General features: G+C 44.2%; 3 protein-coding genes across 5 annotated transcripts; 1 reads left to right on the top strand and 2 right to left on the bottom strand.

Moving 5' to 3' along the window:
* Positions 1–25: 25 nt before the first annotated feature.
* Positions 26–4,502, bottom strand: LOC118287817 (C-type lectin domain family 4 member F-like). Of its 2 annotated transcripts, XM_047327564.1 has the most exons (6): positions 4,380–4,502; positions 2,767–2,859; positions 2,206–2,322; positions 1,353–2,030; positions 418–569; positions 26–326 (listed from the first exon to the last, which is right to left on the bottom strand). In XM_047327564.1, the coding sequence occupies exons 2-6, from the start codon at positions 2,852–2,854 to the stop codon at positions 195–197; spliced, it is 1,167 nt and encodes a 388-aa protein (XP_047183520.1). In that variant the 5' UTR covers positions 2,855–2,859; positions 4,380–4,502; the 3' UTR covers positions 26–194. The 2 variants fall into 2 exon arrangements, with proteins under 2 accessions (XP_047183520.1, XP_047183519.1); XM_047327563.1 differs by lacking the exon at positions 4,380–4,502 and having other exon boundaries at positions 2,767–3,007.
* A 1,611-nt stretch (positions 4,503–6,113) lies between these two features.
* On the bottom strand, positions 6,114–10,292 carry LOC118287213 (receptor activity-modifying protein 1). The gene is made up of 5 exons (XM_035612189.2): positions 10,096–10,292; positions 9,778–9,861; positions 8,993–9,091; positions 8,733–8,886; positions 6,114–7,219 (listed from the first exon to the last, which is right to left on the bottom strand). The coding sequence occupies exons 1-5, from the start codon at positions 10,133–10,135 to the stop codon at positions 6,973–6,975; spliced, it is 624 nt and encodes a 207-aa protein (XP_035468082.1). The 5' UTR covers positions 10,136–10,292; the 3' UTR covers positions 6,114–6,972.
* A 4,444-nt stretch (positions 10,293–14,736) lies between these two features.
* On the top strand, positions 14,737–20,158 carry ccr10 (chemokine (C-C motif) receptor 10). 2 transcript variants are annotated; one of them, XM_035612174.2, is made up of 2 exons: positions 14,737–14,892; positions 17,888–20,158. In XM_035612174.2, the coding sequence occupies exons 1-2, from the start codon at positions 14,868–14,870 to the stop codon at positions 19,030–19,032; spliced, it is 1,170 nt and encodes a 389-aa protein (XP_035468067.2). In that variant the 5' UTR covers positions 14,737–14,867; the 3' UTR covers positions 19,033–20,158. The 2 variants fall into 2 exon arrangements, with proteins under 2 accessions (XP_035468067.2, XP_035468068.2); XM_035612175.2 differs by lacking the exon at positions 14,737–14,892 and adding an exon at positions 17,704–17,808.
* The last annotated feature ends 1,461 nt before the right edge of the window (positions 20,159–21,619 follow it).

Genomic DNA, 21,619 nt, shown 5'->3' with positions numbered 1-21,619 from the left:
TATTGTAGTTTTCTTAATCTGCTTTTGTTTTGACAGTGTAGTTAGCCGAAAGCAAATTATAATAATCACTTTAAAGTAGATTTTCTGAAATTCTTAAAACCTCTCAGACACACTGAGATATGGAGACGTTTTGTGTTGAGCTTGACGGTGATGGACAGACATTATTAAAAAAGGTCGATTCCCTGTGCTGCGACTCACTGCACATCCGAAGTGACTCTGCCGCCGTCCACCCAGCGCCAGTCGCCCTCCTGCTCTTCGTCAGTCAGACCGATCCACAGCCGGGCGCCCGACGACTCCACAGACGAGCTGCTGTCGAAAATAAACCTCTGGAAAACGGAGATCAAACAGAGAAATGATTATACTTATGAACTATTTGAAATTGGACCAGAACGTCTTCTTCTTCTCTCCGTCCTCCACCTGTTCTTGTTCACTGTCGACGATGAGCAGGTCGCCCCCTTGTGTCCGGCACCAGGCTCTGCTGGAGCTCCAGGTCAACGTGCGAGCGGAGAAGTAGTAGCACTTTGACTCAAACTGTTTCCAGCTGTTGTGGCATTTTTTACAAATCCGCTCTGTGGAAAACAAACGATAATAAGATGAAGGAGAGTTTTAAACAAAGCTTATATTTCTGAAGCAGCTGAACTGTTATCAAACCAGACTTTGCATAAAACACTCCACCTCCACCGTTAAACTGTTAGTTATTGATTGATCATATTTCATTTCAAATGGTTGTTAACAACGTGGAATGTGTTGACTTTTATATCAGTTTGTTAATACATTTTTATGATTTTTAATTTATGATTGCTTATTGTTCTATGTTGCATTTGTGAAGAAATCGCAGAGATACGTATGAATATGTAATAAAAACAGCATAAACAAGACAAAAGCAAATTCTTTAAGTCGTCCAAAAAGAATGATATTTAGAGAAAGTTGTTCTAACTAACCTTGATTGAATTCATTTTTTTGAAAGATGCAGAAAAACCAAAACATCCAATAGAACGATTCTGGATGAAGAATTATTGTTTATTTTTTAAAATTTAAACTAAATTTAGCCCGACATGTTTGGAAACGTACAGATGTAGATCATTCAACGAGAATTTAACAAAACTAAATTTGGCTGAACCACGGGAGAGTTATAATAATAATAGTAAGAATAATGAATGTGAAGTTGTGTGTAAAGGGTTGAAAACCACTCGAACCAAGCGAGCCGTGCACACGACTTCACGTCATAACCACGAGCTCGCGAGTTCAAAACTGAAGGTTGCAAATGTGTCAGAACAACACCAGCCTCATGGATTTCATCTTAATACTGAATATGACTTCATCAAGGCTGAGGAAACTGTGGAGCAGCGGACCTCTGCTCTTCTGATTGACCACAGGACAGTAGAGGTCCAGGGCGCGATAGGCCTCGCTCGCCGACTGAACGCTCGCCGCCGCCTGCTCCCGGTCCCGCGTCCGGCTCGTCTCCCGCTCCGCCGCCTGCTGCCGCTCGTCCTCCAGCGTCGCGCTCAGGTTGCGCTGTCGCTCCTGAAGCCGCGTCACCGTCTCCCGGAGCCGCTCGTAGTCGTCCCGCCGGAGGGCTCCGATCCTCTCGGTCAGATTTTCAATTTCCCCCCGACACCTGGCGTTGACGTCCAGCAGCTCCCGGTTCTCCTCCGTCGCCTGCAGCAGCTCGTTCGCCAGGCGGCCGTTGGTCTCGGACAGTCGCCGCTTCTCCTCCTGCAGGCGGGCGTTGGAGCCGACCAGGCGCCGGAGGCCCAGCGACGCGTTCAGCCTCTGGGCCTCCTGCTCCGACGAGCGCTGCGCGTTGGCGGACGTCAGGTTCTGGACTCGCTCCGTCAACTCGCTGCACTCCGACGTCAAGGCGCGGACCGCGGACTGGAGCTCCGCCGAGGTCCAGTTGAGCAGTCGGTTCTGTTGGTGCAGTCGGGCCACGTGCTCCTCCAACACGCGCTTGTCGTCTTTCAGGTCGCTCATGTTCTGGTGGTGGAGGAGACTCTCCCAGTCCGGCGTTCTGTTGGACTCGTTGGTATCTGAACGTTGGCGACAAAGAATACGTCAACGACGAGTCAAACGCAACGTGTCACTGGGAAACTCGCATGCCATTTTTCGGATTTTGATCTCCATTTACTCTTTGGTCAAAGCCGAACATGCAGAGCTTCGGCAGACCTGGACGGAATCAGCAGCGCGTCGTCCGCTCGTACTCACACAGCACGGACAGAGCGGCACAGGTGACGAGCAGCAGCAGACCGAGCGCCGACAGACCGAGCAGCGGACCGAGCCGGTGCCACGCCCCCTCGCTCCCGCTGCAGAGGAAACCGGAAGCTGACACACACACAAATAACCACAGGAGCGTTAGACTGTAATCACAAGTGTTATTGTTCCTAGTCAAATGCAAAGTTGCAGCTGTGCAGGACCCAGTGCAGAGTATCAGTAATGTGTGTACATATACATGTGTATATATATATATATAGATTTGTTCCGATCCATATAATGAAATCTCTGAATTGCTGTATTATAAAATGTTGCCTGCTCTTTCAAAACACTGATGCTCATTTCTGTAAAGTTCTTGAAGATGCGGATTTCCGTTGGAAATGATAACACGGTCGAATTTTCGTCTCTTAGCAATAAGCATGTTGGGACTAAATCATAAACACTGGAGAAAATAATACAGAAGAAATTCTAAATGTTGCTGTTTTCCCATCATGCTTTGGTTTGACGTCACGTGACTCTATTATCCATCAGGCCCGAAGTCTCTCGATCACTTACACATCTCCTGCTCCTGCTTGTCCGGCGTCGCTGTGACGGCTCCTCGTGTTGAGTCATTGACCCGGGGGAACCACTGGTGACCGACCATGGTGTCTGGGCAGGACACACACACACACACACACACACACACACACACTGAGCAGAGCTGCTTTCTAAACCACTGTCCTGACGTCAGGACCGACTCCGACAACCAAACACTCACATATATATATATATAGTCTGGGGTTTTCCTGTTGTGCATCAGAAACGAGAATCACACGTTCTCGTTCACTCAGAGGTGGAAACAACATGTAGTCGAGTATCATCATTAGAAATATTACAGTACAGGTAAATGTACTTTTAATATTACTAAATATTGAACTTTTTCCTTCACGTACAATTTCAAAATCTACAGTTCAAAACAGATCATCTGTTCATGAATTCCTGTTTGGTGCAGAGTTGTAGAGGAACATATATATATATATATATATATATATATATATATATATACATATATATATATATATAAGGTCCACAAAGTCAGATAAATGAATGAAATGTAATAAGAATCTTTTTATATGATAAAGTATCACATTCAATCAACACTGTATTAAAGTACAATTCAGTAATAGTATTTAATGCTGCTTTATTTTCATTTACTGTATTTGTTTGTACTTTTTTACTTTTACAGTATCTCACAGCTAAAGTCACTCTGAAAGCTCATGATTGTAAATACATTAAATACACATATAACACTTCCTATACATATAGTCAACCTATCAAATATGATGCATCACTCAACATGATACTACACCTTAATATATTAGTACTAATAATAACAATAATTCGGGACACTCAGGGTCTATTCTGCAGCCTATGGTGTTTTTAATTGGATGCTTCAATACATTTGGTAACAAACTAATTCATCATTAACTCGCTTCTTATTATCATGTATAAGAGTAAAAATATCCGCACTGTATTAGTCATTATAAAGCACTTATAGAGCATCTGAGATTTCCTACAATCATCTCCTAGTTACTGCTTATTGACAGTGAGTATGGACGTCGATGAAGTACAAGCTTAATATTATAAGTATGGACATTATAAGGTAGAACAGTTAATAAGGCTTAATAAATAAGGTGTAATCTTATGTAGCACAACTAAAAAGTACTTTAACTTTACTTTAAGTCTATAAACATAACTGATTCACTCCCCTTGCTTTATATATATATATATATATATATATATATATATATATATATATATATATATATATATATATATATATATATATATACACATATAGAACATGCTCCTAATATTCATGTTAATAAGCAGCTCATAAAAGGTGAATAACTAAACCTGAACATAAAGTGTTACTGTACATTCTGATGCAAAAACTTTGATTCAAAGTAAAAAATTGGGAAAATGTGTACTTTAACTATGAATACTTCATTCTTCAATATTTCACTTTCTTTCTCCTCCACACACTGATTCTACTCACAACAAACTGCTGCCGCTGATGATGATGATGATGCTGATGATGAGGATGATGAGGATGATGAGGATGATGAGTATGATGATGATGATGATGATGATGATGATGATGAGGATGTTGAAGCAGCAGGACTCACCCGGTTCTTGTCTCCTCAGGTTGTTCCACAGCGGACGGATGGAGTGTGAGACTGACGGACGCTGTGACGTCGGCAGCTCATGTATCCGAGCCTCTCGCCTCCTGCTGCTTCGCCTCTCCACGGCTGCAGTCGCTGTAATAATGGCCTCTTCTATTTGATGTGAGCTTATCTCTGGAGGAACAATGGTCGATTGTGTGCCGGTGTTTGGCCTCTTTGGCTCGGCTGATTTCCCCCTCGCGCGGGATCAATGATTCGTTTGCTGGTTTTACCTTTAACAGTTTGGACAAACGCAGGAAACAAACCTTTTAAATTAGATTAGGAAGAGAAAAACCTCTCCTCATGTGGACCAGCAGGTGGCAGCGCGTCCTCCGCTGCAGCTCATACTGTATTAATACGATGCCACACAACAGATCCACAGACGACGAGAATGTCTCCAGGAGCTCAAACCCTGAATGACACCAAACCTCACACACATCGAGATGCGTCACCAGTAAAATCTGTGAAATGTCAAAAAACAACTGACACTTTCCTCTCATCTCTCCTCGTTTTCTTGAATTGATAATTCTACATTTTCCAGGCCTCTTAAAAATTCATTTTGAATGAAAGGCGAGGAGGCGTCTGTTTGTGCCTTTTCCTCGGATCCATGAAGAGAAGGATTCAGCAGTTCGAGGTGGAACAGGATCCCTGTGGTCAGAGGAAGAATGAGAAGAGATGCTCGAGGATACTTTTGACCAGGTACTTGAACAGCTCCTCAACAGGACTTCATCCAACAAGGAAAGTCCATCTATATACACATGTGTATGTATAAGTACATACATCTGGGGGGGCGATCTACACAAGACGTGGAATGTTCCTCACGTTGAGTGCTGATAGCGTAGAAAGCCAAGCGACGGCTATCAGCAGGACGTCCGGCGTCAACAGGCTGCGAGATAAGACCAACAATGCTCCGTGTCTGCAGCAGACTCCCCGGCCGGCGTGGCCTCCGACGTGCTGATTCACGGATCGAGATGAAAACGTGAGTGTGTGAGATCTGCCGCAGGACTGTTGGGCCTTGGCCGAGGAATGAGCTGGACTGAGGGATGATGTAGTTCAACAATCACAGATCAAATGAATCATTACATTAATACTGGTTAATATCGACACAGGGTCAAATCTTAAAGGTCAGACGTGTTTCACCGTGTTCAAAATAAAGTTTTTTGTTGTCGTGCGTGTGCGTGTGCGTGTGCGTGTGTGTGTGTGTGTGTGCGTCCGTGCGTGCATGTGTGTGTGTGTGTGTGTGTGTGTGTGTGCGTGCGTGTGTGTGTGCATCCATGTGTGTGTGTGTGTGTGCGCATACAGAGGACAAGCAGAGATAGTGTTAGGGACTCTCTGTGCTAATCGTTCCTCCTCCTCCTCCCTTATCTTCTTCATCCCCTTCACGACCCAGCAGGAAGCGACATCATCACAGGGGCTTTTATCTCGGCGCGGGTCAGAGAACCATGTTCCGACTCCACAGGACGGCTCCAGAATCAATCTCCTCAAGAAGATCTGTTGTCCGCAATCACGCAACCTTGTACTTCCATATTTATATATTTATATATATATGTAATTACCTGGAACCGCAGCTATTGAAGTGATCGTCCTCGACGGAGGTGGAAATGTCAGTTTGTGTCCGTGAAGACATGACGAGCTCCGACTCACACGAAGATCTGTCGTTAGTTTCAACCTCTCAAACTTTTCATCGAATCAACACTGTACATAACATATTCCTTTTATTTCATCATCATATTTCAGTGTATTTCAGTGTGACCTTCCCTGTCGGCAGCATTTACAGTATGTACAGTATTTTGTATCACAAAAATAATTGGTGCATTTCTTGCTGTCATTTCAGTTGCAGACAACAGTTTGTTCTGGCAGCGGCTTGCGTTTCCTGTTTCCTGTTTGAACACGACAGCGTCGCCTCCGCAGAGAAATGGTTTCCCCCAGTTCGCTGGTGAAGAACTGAACCTGAGCTCTGACCTCTGACCTCTGACCTCTGAACTAGTCCAACAACCCTGTTTCATTAACCCCAACGGAAACAGACGTGGAAAAACGAGTCAGTTGGCCAGGCTAGCCGTTTCCCCCTGTTCCCAGTCTTTATGCTAAGCTAAGCTAACCAGCTGCCGGCTGTAGCTTAACATTAGCTTGCAGACATAAGCGAAGTAACCAATAATCTCATCTAACTCCACACCAGAAAGTGAATAAGCTAAATTATCAAAACAAAACTTGTACACATCGAAACGCTTATGAAAAAAATAACCGATTATAATTTTTAACTTCTTTAAAAACACATTTCAAATTGTGACCGTGCCGTAAAAACATGCAGCAGTTTTCCGGACTGTGAGCCGAGGTCTAACGGTGCGTTCGCACCAAACGCAGAGCAACATTTTCGTGCAATGAGATTAAGTACAAGGTGAACACAGTGTCGAAATATGGAAATATAGAACTCGAGCTAAATATTCGTCTGACGCGAAAGCCAATTAGCGTTGAGGCCCTCCCGACGCCACAGACGTCCGCGTCCGTCAGAGAAACGCCGTTTTGTCCGACGCTGGGTGTGAACGCAGCATCGCGCCACTCACTCTTGGACTTTACTCTTCCACACCACCAGGTAGACGAGGACGGGGATGAGGCTGACGGGGATGAGCGTGAGGACCATCACCACCCAGTGAGGCGCGTCCTCGAACACCAGCTCCTCCTTGGTGCAGTTCTGGAAGTAGTGGGAGTGGATGAAGAAGAAGAAGTCCTGAGTGTCGGGGTTCGGATAGTAGCAGCCGAGAGAAGACGAGGCACTCTCCAGGCAGAACGTCATGTCGTTGTACGGCCTGGAACAGACGTTGATTAAAATCAAAAATGGTCGTCGCTCTCAGGATCCAGATTCTCAAGTTGGTGCTTTAATCTGTATCTGGGATTTTTTTAGTTTTTTTTTTACATTACATTAAACGTCTTTGGTTTTTATGACTGTTGATCTATAGAGAGAGAAAAGCAGCGGCAATTTTTCACCATTTTAAGACCAAACAATGAGTCTAGAAAAGAAATGATCGACTGTAATCGAACGGACATTTTGAAGTTTGGCGTTTTGGCCGGTGCCATCTTGTTTTTTAAAAAAAACAGAACGAACCATATTTGGAGGAGTGGCCTGACTCAGGATAATGAACGCCCACCTGCACCTGCGACCTGCACCTAGTGGACGGTACCAGCTGCTAATCACACTTTCTCCACGCTCCCAACACATCCGGGGCTTTATGATCAGTAAATGGACCATGATGTACAAAATGAACATCGTGTTTTGAAGAAGACTTGAAACCAGAGACTGAACCATAAATGTTTAATGACGTTAGAAATCAAGTGAGAAGTATTAGAGTCACTTTCTCATAGACTTCTAGAGGAACAACCAGTGGAGTCGCCCTCTGCTGGTCAGAACACAGAACACAGGCCTCAGACACTTTTTTTATAAACAGCCTGTGACTGAAGGAAAACTGTTTCTCTAGAATTTGCAGGTTTTTAGAAAATGGAATTTGCAGTGTTCTGGGTTTTGTCGGACATTCTGACAGTTGATCATTTCTTTAGTAGAAATTGTTGGTGGGAACCTGAATACCTCAGTTTTTTTTAGGTTAAACTCTTCCGTTGTGCCGCGAAGCTCTCGAACAGTGTGGCTGAGAGTGACGCGGCCTCGGTTTGAACCATTTCCTCTTTGAGCACGACGGAGGCGGTGGAAGGAAGACGCCATTAGACTCATTTCGACCTGAACCTGCGCCGAGGGGGGAGAGAGAGTCGCGCCGATCGGGCTGCGGCCGGCGACTCGACGACGGACATTTCCCCCGGTCGTCAGCCTTCCCCTCGCGTCTACAACTACAGACATCAGCACGAACCACCACAGTCTGATTCCTGCAGCTCCTCTTTCACAGCCTCCGTCTGAAACGCTCGGTTTTTGGCTCCCGTCTCTTTAAGGCCCCTCCCTCCCGATGAAGCCCAGTCTGCTCTGCGATTGGCTCTGCTGGCTTTCACTCTGCTGTGATTGGTCAACCGCTTCCAGCGCGCTTAGGAAGTTCTCTCGCTCTGGCTTTACCCGTCTTCGTCCGGGGGCGTGTCAGACGACAGCCGCTAGACACGTTATGCACTTCCGAAAAAGTTGTGATATCACGAAGGCGCGGAAATATCGTCCGGACGACTGACGAGGCGTTTCAGGAGCAGAGTTTTCTGACGGGGGAACTTTCTCTAACACTCTCCAGGAAGGGGAAAACAGAAAGGGCAGAATACATACGTCTCCTTCAAGAACCTAAAAGCATCTGATTATGATCCCAGTGTCGTATCTACATCTGCAGCTGTGTCTGGTACCTGCTGACGAACTCCAGCAGACACCAGTGTTCCGTGCTGATCGTGAGCATCTCCATGTGAAACAAGGCTCTGCAATAGCTGTGACTGAACTCGACCAGCTCCTCCCGCCGGCAGTGTTGGTGTGGGAACGCCTTCTCCTGGTCCTGGAACGCTTCTGGCACAGGGAAGAAGGAAGCGACTCACCACGGGACGGACACACACACACACACACACACACACACACACACGCCTGAGGTCGTGTTGGTGGTGCTCTCACTCACCTTCGTCCTCGGTGATCAGCGTCGTGGACGTCAGGTTGAGTTGCAGTTCGTCCTCGATGTGTCTCTTCTCGTCCTGGTACAAAGTGGACGTCACGTTGTCTGCAGGAGAAATTCCAGGTGTTAGCGCGTCATTCCAGACGCATCGTACAAGTTGTGTACGTATAGAATTGATGAATATGGTTTGAGCTGAAATGATTAGTCGAACTGTCGTCTGACAAATAGTCACAGTTCAGGTAATTAAAAAAAAAAGAGAAAATTTAAGTTAACTCTGTAAATAATTATATTATTTTTTATTATCATTATTATTATAGTTTCATTGAAACAGTAAAAAATATATTATATGTATTATATATATGAAAATTATATATATGAAAATATGAAAATATAAATATTTGAAAATAGTTTAGGAAATAAAAAGTTTCAATTAAAATGTTTAAACATGGTGTGAAAAAATGCAATTTCCCTAAAAATCATGTTTCATAGACTAAATGATGAATCTAAAAATGTTTTGATAAAGAATATTAATAGCTGCAGCAAAAAAATACCAACATGAGCAGTTAACATGATCTTAGCAACAATTTTGATAATAGATTAATTGACTGAATCATTTTGATGCAACAGTGTTAAAACTCTGGTTCCAAGGTTCAACATTGACTTTGTGTTTAAAGATGATTGACAGAATATTCTGGTTTGTGGGACAGAAGAAGAATCAAAACTCGGACATTCTGTAGATCCGGAGAAAATGAGATGAATTAACGGTGACGATGTGAAATCACAGGTCTCACCGTCGGCAGAGACTCTGAACGTCCGGTTCCCTTCAGCGTCGCTCGGCTCCTCCAGCGTCACGTTGACCGACTGGGACTCGACACCTGCGGACACACGGACGCCATCTTACTTAAAAAAGAGACTCGCTCGCAAGAGACTTTCTGCTTTTCCTCCATCTTCCCGAGTCACTGCGAGAACAATGGAGGCTCATGGAAACAAGCAGGAAACAACCCCCCCAAAGAAAAATGACAGGAAATTCCAAAAGAAGAGTAAAACATCCACCTGAAAGCCACGTTTGTCAGTGAATGAAAGGAAAGGTGTGAGAGTCGGAGTCTTACCTGCGACGAGGAGAAGGACGAGCAGGTAGAGGATCGCCATGGTGAACCTGCGAGGCCTGAGGTGTCACGGTGAAGCCTCGAGGACGGAGAGCAGACGGGGTTGAGGAGAGGAAGCCCAGCCCTCTTCATCCTGTCTGTGTGCGTGTGTGTGTGTGTGTGTGTGTGTGTGTGTGTGTGTGTGTGTGTGATACTCCCGACTGATAAACAGGACAAGGGAGGGACCACAATCTAGTCGTGGCTGAACGTGTGAAGACGGGGGACAAGAGGGTAGGGAAGAGCGTTAGGGTCGAAGCATAAGAAGAAAAAAGAAATTCAAATTCAAAGAAAATAAAATCAAGTGGTGCAACAAATGCAGATTTCATCATCTTAACAATAGAAATCGTGAAACCGTCCGTCACAGATGCATCAGATGACAAGTTTGGTCGTCTAACCTGACGCGTCCGGGAACCCGGGAACTTTAAACTTTAACTTTAGTTAAGTAAAGAAAGCCCAGCCCACTCTATCGTGTGCGTGTGTGTGTGTGTGTGTGTGTGTGTGTGTGTGTGTGTGCGCGTGTGTGTGTGTGTGCGTGTGTGATATTCCCCACTGATAAACAGGCCGAGCGGTGGAAGACGACGGAGAACGAAGGTCGCATGACGGAGGGTAGGGAAGAGCGTTGGGCCCGGATTTCACGAACAACGGTCTGAAGTGCATCAGATGTTAGCAGGAAACGGTTTGGGAAAGGGCGGGAACTTACCTGGCAGCAGATCGGATGAATCATCCGTCACATCACCGCCCGTCACCGCCGTCGAAGCCGATCAAGAAAACATCGAACAAATCTTTTCCAAACTGAGCAACGTGCACAGGTGGTTTTGTTTTTGGTTTAGTTTTCAAACTCCTCAAGTGAATGTGTGTCGTCAGACCTTCTCTGGAGAGAATGAGGGTCACTCTTATCTTAAATCAGTGAGCTGCTGATTGAGTTTCTGAAAGTTTCGACATAAAACTGAACCTTTTTTAATGAATGAAACCAAAGATTTGTGTTTGTTATCACCGACAGACGATTCCATTTGTGCGGGTCCGACCTCCCGTGTTCCTGAGGGTCGCCCACACGTGATCACTCGTTACCACGGTGATAAACATCTGCAGGACGGTCCCGTCATGGTCCGGGCGGCTGGCGGAGCTTCCTGCTCCTCCTCCTCTGATGGTCTGTGGAAAAACGTTTTCCAGGGACTTCCTCCTTCATTAGGAGACGAGGCTGGAATCAGGAAGCTGCAGCGTGGAAGTTAAATAACACACGCACACACACACACACACACACACACGTCTTGTATCTTATACAAAAGTTCACATGATTTAGACAAATCGAGGGACACAATTGTGAGACGACGCTCAGTTTAAATCGTCTGCACTTCCTGTGTTTTGTGGCTGTTCCTGCGCAGGACGCTGACGTTCGTGTGTGTGTGTGTGTGTGTGTGTGTTTGTGTGTGTGTGTTTGTGTGTTCGTGTGTGTGTGTGTGTGTGTGTGTGTGTTTGTGTGTTAGTGTCTTTGTGTCTTTGCGTGTTTGCATGCGTAAACACCTCGGACACTTCCGAAGCAGCAACCAGACAATATCATCACCGTTCATATCATAGATATCACAGTGATGCTGTTTACTGTGATATCGGACCCCTATTTGATTTTTTTTTTATACTGCTGAAACTGTTTTTTTATGCAAAACCATTGAACAAATAGTTGAAATACGTTTAGATTTTAGCTGTAAAATATACATATATATATTTCATTACAACATTATGTAAGAGAATAATCAGGACGCACAGACTCTGTGTGACTTCTCTCTTGTATTGATATTACTCACATCCACGTTGATATATATATATATATATATATATATATATATATCTTTTTTTTAAATATTTTTTCTGATTATTTTGTACATACCTATTCCTTTTTTAATGTCTTCCTATATTCTTTTATCCAGTTTGCTGCTGTAATGTTCAAATTTCCCCATTGTGGGAAGAATAAAGGCAGATTTCTGTGTAAAGTCACATATCAACATATTTCCTCCTCTGGTGCCAAAGAAAACAACTGTGAAGAGAAATTAAATCAGACAAAGAAACAAAAATCAACATAACCCCACATCACCCGTCACTACTTTTATAATCCTCTTTTTTGTTTTGTTTATTCAACAACAAATTAAAAACAAATGCAAAGTCAGTTAACATTGAATTAATTGGTCAATATCGACCTTGTAAATATAAGTTAAATTAACTCTGAGAAATTAAACATTGACATTAAGTTTTTACACTAATATTGATAAATTCAATTCGACAGTTGTATGGACGAAGATATTTTGTTTAGTCCTGAAGTTGTTGTACATACTGTAACAATTACTGTTCAACAGAAAGACAAAAAATTTACATTTGAAGAGTTTGTATCATTTCTTGATATTTTTACATGTATATTTATGTTTTTGACTATAACTGGTTTCAATTCCATCTTTCGTGTTCAAAATAAGCAGCTGCTCATCTGTGCCTCACAGTAATATTTCATCACCTCCTCCTCTTCAAACCTTCAGCGCTTCCTCCCAGAATCTCCGACCACAAGCGGCTGAAACCTACAGAAGCGCATTGCATTCACTGAATAGCAAAAAGAATCGATGCCTTATCTCATAACTACGAGATCTTCTCTCTCAAAGAACAAACATCTATAACGAAAGGTTTAGTAAAATAAAATTGGGGGCCATTAAGCTGGCGACTCGTTTCAGAGAAAGAAAAAATAAAAGCAGATGCCAAAGAGCCGACGACTGTGGAACCTGAACGTTCACAGGTCAAACAGCAGGTCACTGGTTTCACTTCATGTACAAACAAACAGGGAGGGTTCAGAAAAAACCACAGTTATGATCAACGACTGCCTGCAAACAAACAAGCACCTGAGAGGTGGGAAGGTCGTCACCCTCACGACGACCCTGCAGTAGATTTCCACCGATTTTCCCCGACAGGGAACTGGTTGTTGACCTTTGCTGGCGACCCGTGAGCCGGCCTGCGTCTCTGCCGGTTCTGACCGCGGACGCGTCAGCAAAGGACGAAGCAACGGAAGTGAACCGTCGTAGCGAGATGGCGGGTTTTGGGTCACTGACGCGCTCGCCAACGTCATCGCTGTTCAACTTCTCCGCCAGTTTTCGTTTGGTCGAAACCAGAACGGAGCCTGTTTCCTGTTTGTGGAAAAGGTTCAGGGGGAACTTAGGGACGCTCCTTCCTGTCGTCTTGTCCTTGACCTCAGTGAGAACACGTCACGAGGTCAACGAGGTGTCGAGGAGGAGTGATAGGACTAAACCACGTCGTCATGCGACAGCAGACGTTGTTGATGCGTCTGTCGTGGTGAGGCGACACATTGCCGAAGATGGACTACAAAAATAACGTATCCATTCGTCAACTCTGAATGAGTTAAATCTAGTTCCATGAGGTGGAGCGACCTCCGTGTGAGTCTCCATGTTTCTACGTTGTGTTGAATACGGTTGTTGAACTAAACGTCCAGAATACGTCGCGTTCACGTTGAACTTTCAGACGCTGCCGGAAACAGGAAGTGGAATCAGCAGTGCGCCGCCATAAAGTGTCCCCTGCCGGTCGCTCGGTTGGTTGCTGTTTCCAACTTGACACAATGGGGCTTTAGGTTAAAGCTCGTTCTGAACCAGCGATCGATGGATCGGTCCGCTCATCTATTAATCAGTCGACTTTGTTTTTTCTAGAAGAAAAAAACTAAACAGAACATCTGAGTGTTTGCTGGTTTCAGCCGCTCACATGTGAAGATTTAATGCTTTTAAGTTGAATCGTTGGTTCGAAAAAATCTCCACGAGTGACAGACGTTTCGTTCGACTATTTTCTGTCACAAACGAAACAATTAACAACTAGTAAAGAAACTAATCGGCACAATAATAGATAATCAAATGTCATCAGCTTATTCCAACTGACACTTACAGAGAGAGCAACAGTTCTGTCGACACCTTTTTATAAACTTTAACTTTCTGTATCGAGCTGCAGTGATGAACTGATTTAATTCACACACAACAAAATCCATCATCTATTTTCCATGAATCATTTAAGTTAGATTTCAATCTGATCAATCTTGTGACGTGGAGGTTGGTCGTCTTCCTTTGTGGTGATTTATTTCTGTAGTTAGAGTAATAATGAAATAATGTTGATGTCACGTTACCCACGAACCAGTGGACGCCATTTACCTCAGTGCCATTCGATTCATTATTCATAACTCTGTTATCATATTCACGTCTGTGAGTTATTAAAAGAAACCACGAACCGGCTCAGGTACTGAACCAGTCGGCATCTACACCCAGGCGTGATTCTGCAGGTTGATTTTTTCTTTTTTAATCTTCTGTTTCAATGAATGAAATCTGCTCTCGTCGAGAAGAGATTTATGAAAAAGGAAAAACAAATAAACAACGTGAGTGAATCTAAAAAAAATATATAGATACAGAAATGTATCTGCAGCTCCTGCAGTGATGATGATGATGATGATGATGATGATGATGATATGTTTTGCATGAAATGCAATTTTCTTTTGAAAACAAAATGTGTGTCAGCGATGTGACAGATTAAAGAAAAAAAAAATCATCCCTCAGAAGCAGCTTGTGATAAAAACAAGCATCGCTGGTTCAGGACGAGGTCATGGCAGCAGAGCCGCTCTGATTGGCTGCAGGAGCGTGGGTGGTGGTTTTTAACCGCTTCTGCTTCTTCACATCTGCACCACGGAGACGAGAGGACGACGACCTGGCCAGGACATGCTCGACCCCCGGAACCGCACGGGTAAGGTCACCTGACACCATCTGGACAGAGTTAATGTTTCATGTTTCTACACTGGGACATAAATTGGAGTTTTGCATGGACAAAGCACTGGGTGCATCATTGCTGTTGCTAAAGAAAAAGTGCAATATTTTTCGATGGATAACTGATTTTAAAACCACGACGAAGCTTTAAAGTAATAATTTAAGCATTAATGCGCAGGTGTGATTTTTAGAAGATGATTATTAACGGATATGAATTATGAAATCATCTCTTTGTGACCACAGGCTTGTGTGAGAAGCTAAACTCACAAATCAAAAGCCTCATATGAGTCAATCTGTGATTTCAAGTCGCATTTATTCCAAAAGAATTTTTCACTGTTGCAACGCGCGAGAGTTTGTCAAATGTCAGATTCATGATTTTTGGTTTCATCCTTAGTTTAAAGGCTGATTGAAAATGATGAAATTATTATTGTTATTTTTTTTAAAGCTTCTAAAGGAGATAATGTGAAACTTTCAGATTCCAGAGGAACAAACACGTTGGTTCAGAGTCACAAGTAAAAAGTCGACATGTGATGCAGCTGCTCGTGGTCACACACACACACACACACACACACACACACACACACACTAAAAGTGTTAGAACGTTGGAGGGTTTTTCAAAGTTGAGCTTGTCAACTAAATTCTCAAATTAATATTTTGAATTTTTGAAAACAAAGAAAAAAAACTAACCTGAAAACAAAGAAATATTCAACGATAAGAAATAGAATCAAATAAAACATGTTGATGATCAAATTAAAAAACGTGTGTTTGAGATTCAAATCTGTGCGAAAGTTTCAAATAACAGAATTGTTTTAATGGTTTGAGTGAAGATGTTGAAAGTGTGAAATGAAAGTGTCAAAAGAGAAATAATGGTAGAAAAAACATATTTCAGAGACCACAAGCATTTTATGACCTGCCGTATCAAATGCAAAATGTCAGAGGTCAATAAAGATATTGATACTAATATTTATATATATATAGATAGTTTAAATAAAATTCGAGATGCAGTACTGAAATAAATATCAGCCGTCGTTTTAAAAAAAAAAAGTTCTTATATTGCAATATGTATCACAAGTGTGAGACACTTTGACTCATCACAGGACACGAGTCCGACTTTTTCTTTTTTTTTCTTGCGGCTCAATGAGCAAAAATACAAACGAATACTTTATAGATTTTTTTTGTGTGTTTTTAATTTCGTTTCCAAAGTTAATTTTAACCGGAACAGAATTAATAATAATTAAACACGAGCTGAAAAACGCGACTTCCCTTTTGGCTGATTCTACATCTAACGGAAAACGCAAACAATTTTTTGCAGCGTTATTCACTTGCACCCCAAAAATTAGAAAGCTACAAAATTACTAATTTCAAATTTTAAAAATACAAAATCACTAAATTACAAATTATGAAATTACAAAATTTCAAAATTACGAAATCACAAATTTTAAAATTACAAAATTACGAAATGCAAATTTTAAAAATTACAAAATCACACAATTACAAATGATAAAATTACAAAATTACAAAATTACGAAATGCAAATTTTAAAAATTACAAAATCACAAAATTACAAATGATAAAATTACAAAATTACAAAATTACAGGCACAATAAATGTCACTGTTTTTCAACAACACCTTTTCCGTGCTTCTGAGAACCAGTCAGGTTCGTCAGGGAGGGAAAAGAAGCTTTGTTTGAAATCATTAAAAATCAAACAAACGAAATAAGGAGCATTCAAACGAAACCCACATCGGCCAGTGATCCTCTGGACTCACAAGTCTCCGCACTATTGTCCTCTTACCTGCGGGAGAAGCTGCTCCACCATCAGAGGAGGACCAAGTTAGACAGAGTTTGATATTGTGAGTCTCAGTGTGGGAAAGTGTCTGTGGAGGCTGTTGGCACGCGACGCTGACAGATCTGTAGACGACGGGCTGCTGCCCACGGTTTCCACCTGCGTCAACGACCTGATGCCAGTCGCACGCAACCCGTCGTGAGATGAGTAACAAGTCTCTCAGCGGCTGAGTCAAACTGAGCAACAGGCTGCAGGTCCGACTCTGCTGTTTCGTGATGATGATGATGATGATGATGATGATGTTGGCACACAGCAAAGCTGAGAAGGGTTTTCGACGTGCGGCTACTTTGTCCAAACTGACCTTTGACCTCGTGTATGTTCCTTAGATTCAGAGTTTTAATCTTCAGTCGTAAGTTTCAGTTACGTAACCAGAACGTTTCAAAGGACGGATCTGTCATCTGAGCGTCCGCGATTGAAGGGCCACCACCGTCGCCTTCGATTGAAACAGTTCATCAGCTTTGAAAGAAATGAATGATGGATGTTACGTCCTCAAATGTCGTTCATGCACACGGCCCCCAAAAATTACTATACCTGAAACTACAGAAACTATTATGGAAAACATTTGGAAACATTTATTTAAAGCCCCAGTGTGTAACTTTTGTAATTTTCTGGCAGCATCTGGTGGTAAAGTGTCAAACCGCAACCGACTGAGCGACCGACAGGGGACACTTTATGGCGGCGCACCACTGATTCCACTTCCTGTTTCCGTCAGCGTCTGAAAATCAAACGTGAACGCGACGTATTCTGGAGCGTTTAGTTCAACAACGTATTCAACACGACGTAGAAACATGGAGACTCACACAGAGGTCGGTCCTCATGGAACTATATCTAACTCCTATATGAACACAGAGTTATGGACAATATGTTCAATTGAATTAGTTCTTCTAAATATTACACACTGTAGCTTAAACGTCTATGTTGTTTGTTTGTTTTTACTTTGGTCCATGTCCAATCTGTTAACATGGAGGGGGCGGGGCTTATGAACTATACTGCAGCCAGACACCAGGGGGCGATCAGGATGATTTGTCTGAGGGAAACATTACGACTTCAGGTGACTGCGTTAGCACTAAATCATCTGTCATGTTTTGTCGGTGTCTCCTGAGGACTAGTTGTCATTTTCTCTCCACCAGCGATGGACTTCTACGACGTCGACTCCGGCTTCTTCAACTACTCCGACTGGACAAATGGCACCGAGCCCAGTTACTTCGACCCGTCCTCCGACTGGTGCGAGGCCGGCGAGCAGGAGTTCACCATCAAGATGTTCCAGACGTGCATGTTCGGCCTCATCTTCCTGCTGGGCGTGACGGGCAACTGCCTGGTCATCGCCACCTTCGCCCTCTACCGCCGCCTGCGGCTCCGCTCCATGACGGACGTCTTCCTGTTCCACCTGGCGCTGGCCGACCTGCTGCTGCTCCTCACGCTCCCCCTGCAGGCCGTCGACACCCACCTCGGTTGGGTCTTCTCCGTCCCGCTGTGCAAGGCCACGCGCGCCTGCTACGCCGTCAACACCTACAGCGGGCTGCTGCTGCTGGCCTGCATCAGCGTCGACCGCTACATGGTGGTGGCGCGAGCGCAGGAGATGCTCCGGCTGCGCAGTCAGATTCTGCGTGGTGGGAAGATGGCCGCCCTGGGCGTGTGGGCGGTCGCGGTGCTCCTCAGCCTCCCCGAAATCCACTTCTCCGGGGTGTCGGAGCTCGACACCGACGGCGCGGTGCAATATCACTGCGGCCTGTTGAAGAGTGGAAGGGTCAAGATGGCCACCAACGGCGCCATCATCGCAGTCTTCTGCCTGTCCTTCTGCGTCATGGTGGCGTGCTACTCTCTGATTGCCCGAGTGCTGTGGGAAGGGAGCGCGCACGGGCGGGGGAAGCGCTGGCACCGGCAGCGCACGCTGAAGCTGATGGTGGCCCTGGTGCTGGTGTTCCTGGTGTTCCAGCTGCCGCACACCGTGGTGCTGTCGCGCAAGATGGCGGGGCAGTTCTGCGGCCTCCTGCTGGAGTACATCACCTGCACGCTGGCGTACGCCCGCTGCTGCCTCAACCCCGTCCTGTACGCCCTGGTGGGCGTGCGCTTCCGCGACGACGTGCTGAGGCTCGTCCGTGACTCGGGCTGCCGTTCCGCGCTCCACCTGGCGCCGCAGACGGTGGGCTCCTCCTCCATGTCGGCCTCGTCGCCGGGCCTCAGCGCGCTCGCGCCTTCCTCTGCGACGAACCGCAGCTACTGCGGCAACGAGACGGCGATTCTGTCCAAGTTTCAGTTCCCGGGAAACAAATGATCTTATGAAAAATAAACAGATAAAGACGCGTTGGAACTGGACAGTTTTTTATCATGAGTGTAAATACAACACGTCCAGTTTGTTAGTGAGTCACTTACAGGCCTGTCCACTTGTATTTATATGTACAAATAACCGTATAGACTCGTCTGTATATTGGTCTGTAACATTTGTTGTTGACTTCACGACTTCAGGCCTTTTAGCCTTTAGCTTCTTCTCTCACTTTTAGATTTCCTCCCGTCATTTTTTGGTTTATTGAGACATTTGAAATCTCAATTAAAGAGTTAAACTGATCTACAATGACACGGAGCTGCAACTCCAGAGAGACGTATTCAATCGTCAGGAACATAGAGACAGATGATGCTGTTGCACATACTGTACATTTGATGTCTTTTTGGGTTATTATATATAATCAATACGAGTTATTATTCCACCATCATTGCTGCTTTGCTAAGTTAGGCTACTTCATCCTCTATATAATGATTGGATTTGACTGCTGCCTTTATGTGGAATGAAAAAGAAATGTGGCGGCAGCTAATTTTCATTTTCCTTATCCGTTAATCTGCAGATTATTGTCTTGAGTTCACATTTAAGAAGAAAAGAATTTTAGGGACAGATCACTGCAGTTCTAAACCTAAATGACAAAAATGAAGGTTTGTTGCAACATACACAGGCAGCGTGAGAAAAACATGTTTTTGTTGGTGTTTTTAAAAAGTCTTGAGTTCTCGCGAGTCACGACGCCGCTGCTCATTCAGGTGATGCATCATCAGACGTTTGAACATGAAGGAAGTGAAACTGGATGTTTTCACGAGTGAGTCATGCTTCATTTCACCCTCACACTGTGTCGGTGTGTGTGTGTGTGTGCGTGTGTGTGTGTGTATGTGTGTGTGTGTGTTTTCGCATACTCTTTTGGTTCAACATGAATAGACTTATTTAAAATTTTTATCATTGGAAATTTAAAAAAAGATTTTTAATTTTAAAAAAGTTTTTATCACAAATTAGCATGTACATTAAAACTTTTTAATTTCATTTAATAGTTCTTTTTCAAAAAGTTTCATTTTATGTTGTGCGTTTTGATGAATATTCTTTCCCCAGTTTCTGTAAATAAACTCTGATGTTCATCAGTAAATATTTTGAAGACCCATTTTTCCACCAGCCACAAAGGCAGCACAATTATTAATACACATTCAACTACATTAAAAAAATTGTGTGACACAACTAGATACACTTTAAATATCTCCTCAGAGTATTGTTCAGTTTTATTTGTCATCTGCCTGAAGATTAAACTACATGTCACACATTGACATATTTGCTGTTGGTAACTATTCAACTGTAATTCAATGCTGTGACCACTAGATGTCGCACTGACGCAGAGTCACAACTTTGCTCAGAGCTTCTGACCCGGTTTATATTGTCCATGTTCTGACCACATTAGCTTTATTTTCTGACAGTTTTGGTTCCAGAGCTCGGAATCATCATCCGCCACGTGTCCTGATGCTTCGGGTGCTTTGAATGAACACTTTGAAACAGGAAGTGAAACAAGTAAAGGATAAATAGACAAAACTGTCCACATAGTTCTTCAACTATATTATTTTTCATAATCAGTAACTTTTAAAAACGAAAGAACACACTCGCACATCTCGCCATGTTAAAGAAGGAGAAAATAAAAATATTGGATTGGCCTGTTGATCCAGTTAAGTTCTTCCGAGTCCCGCCTCACGACCGGGCCTGGGCCTCACGACCGGGCCTGGGCTTCACGACCGGACCTGGGCTTCAAGACCGGGCCTTGGCTTCACGACCGGACCTGGGCCTCACGACCGGGCCTTGGCTTCACGACCGGACCTGGGCCTCACGACCGGGCCTGGGCCTCACGACCGGGCCTGGGCCTCACGACCGGGCCTTGGCTTCACGACCGGACCTGGGCCTCACGACCGGGCCTGGGCCTCACGACCGGGCCTGGGATTCACGACCGGGCCTGGGCCTCACGACCGGGCCTGGGCCTCACGACCGGGCCTGGGCCTCGTGTCCCGCGTGCTGCTGACCAGGTGTGGCCAGACACACAGGTATCAGTGTGACGCTCATCACTTATTAACGGACCAGTAACAGCCCCGGTAGTTCAGCAGCAAACAGAGAGGAACAGGGCAACATCATCGCCGCCGCAACGAGATTCCACTTCCTGTTTTAGGAGCCACGTTACAATTGTGGTTTGTTCTGACGCGACGCGCGACGAGAGTTTTGTGACGTCGCTCTTAAAGACGGTCAGTGAAAACAAACACTGATGAGCATCCAACACAAGACTGTGAGTGAAGATGGACGACGCGTCTCCACTTCGTCCTGTTGTGCAAAAATTAAAGCCAAAATATCGCAGATACAACCGCTATCTTGTTTTTTTGACACTCCACCAATCAGGAGTCAGAGTCAGTTAGTTTTTATCTCATCAAATAACGAATGAAAATCAAACTGATCCCGAACACGTGAACAAACATCAGTGTGAGAAGAACCACCTCACATGACAGAAATCATCTTCATTTAACGTCTACGTAGATTTAGACAGACACCAGGGGGCGATCGGGATGATTTGGCTTCACTC

This window comes from Scophthalmus maximus, chromosome 16, assembly GCF_022379125.1.
Source record: "Scophthalmus maximus strain ysfricsl-2021 chromosome 16, ASM2237912v1, whole genome shotgun sequence".
NCBI classification, from domain to species: domain Eukaryota; kingdom Metazoa; phylum Chordata; class Actinopteri; order Pleuronectiformes; family Scophthalmidae; genus Scophthalmus; species Scophthalmus maximus.
This window is presented reverse-complemented; position numbering and strand designations above follow the sequence as displayed.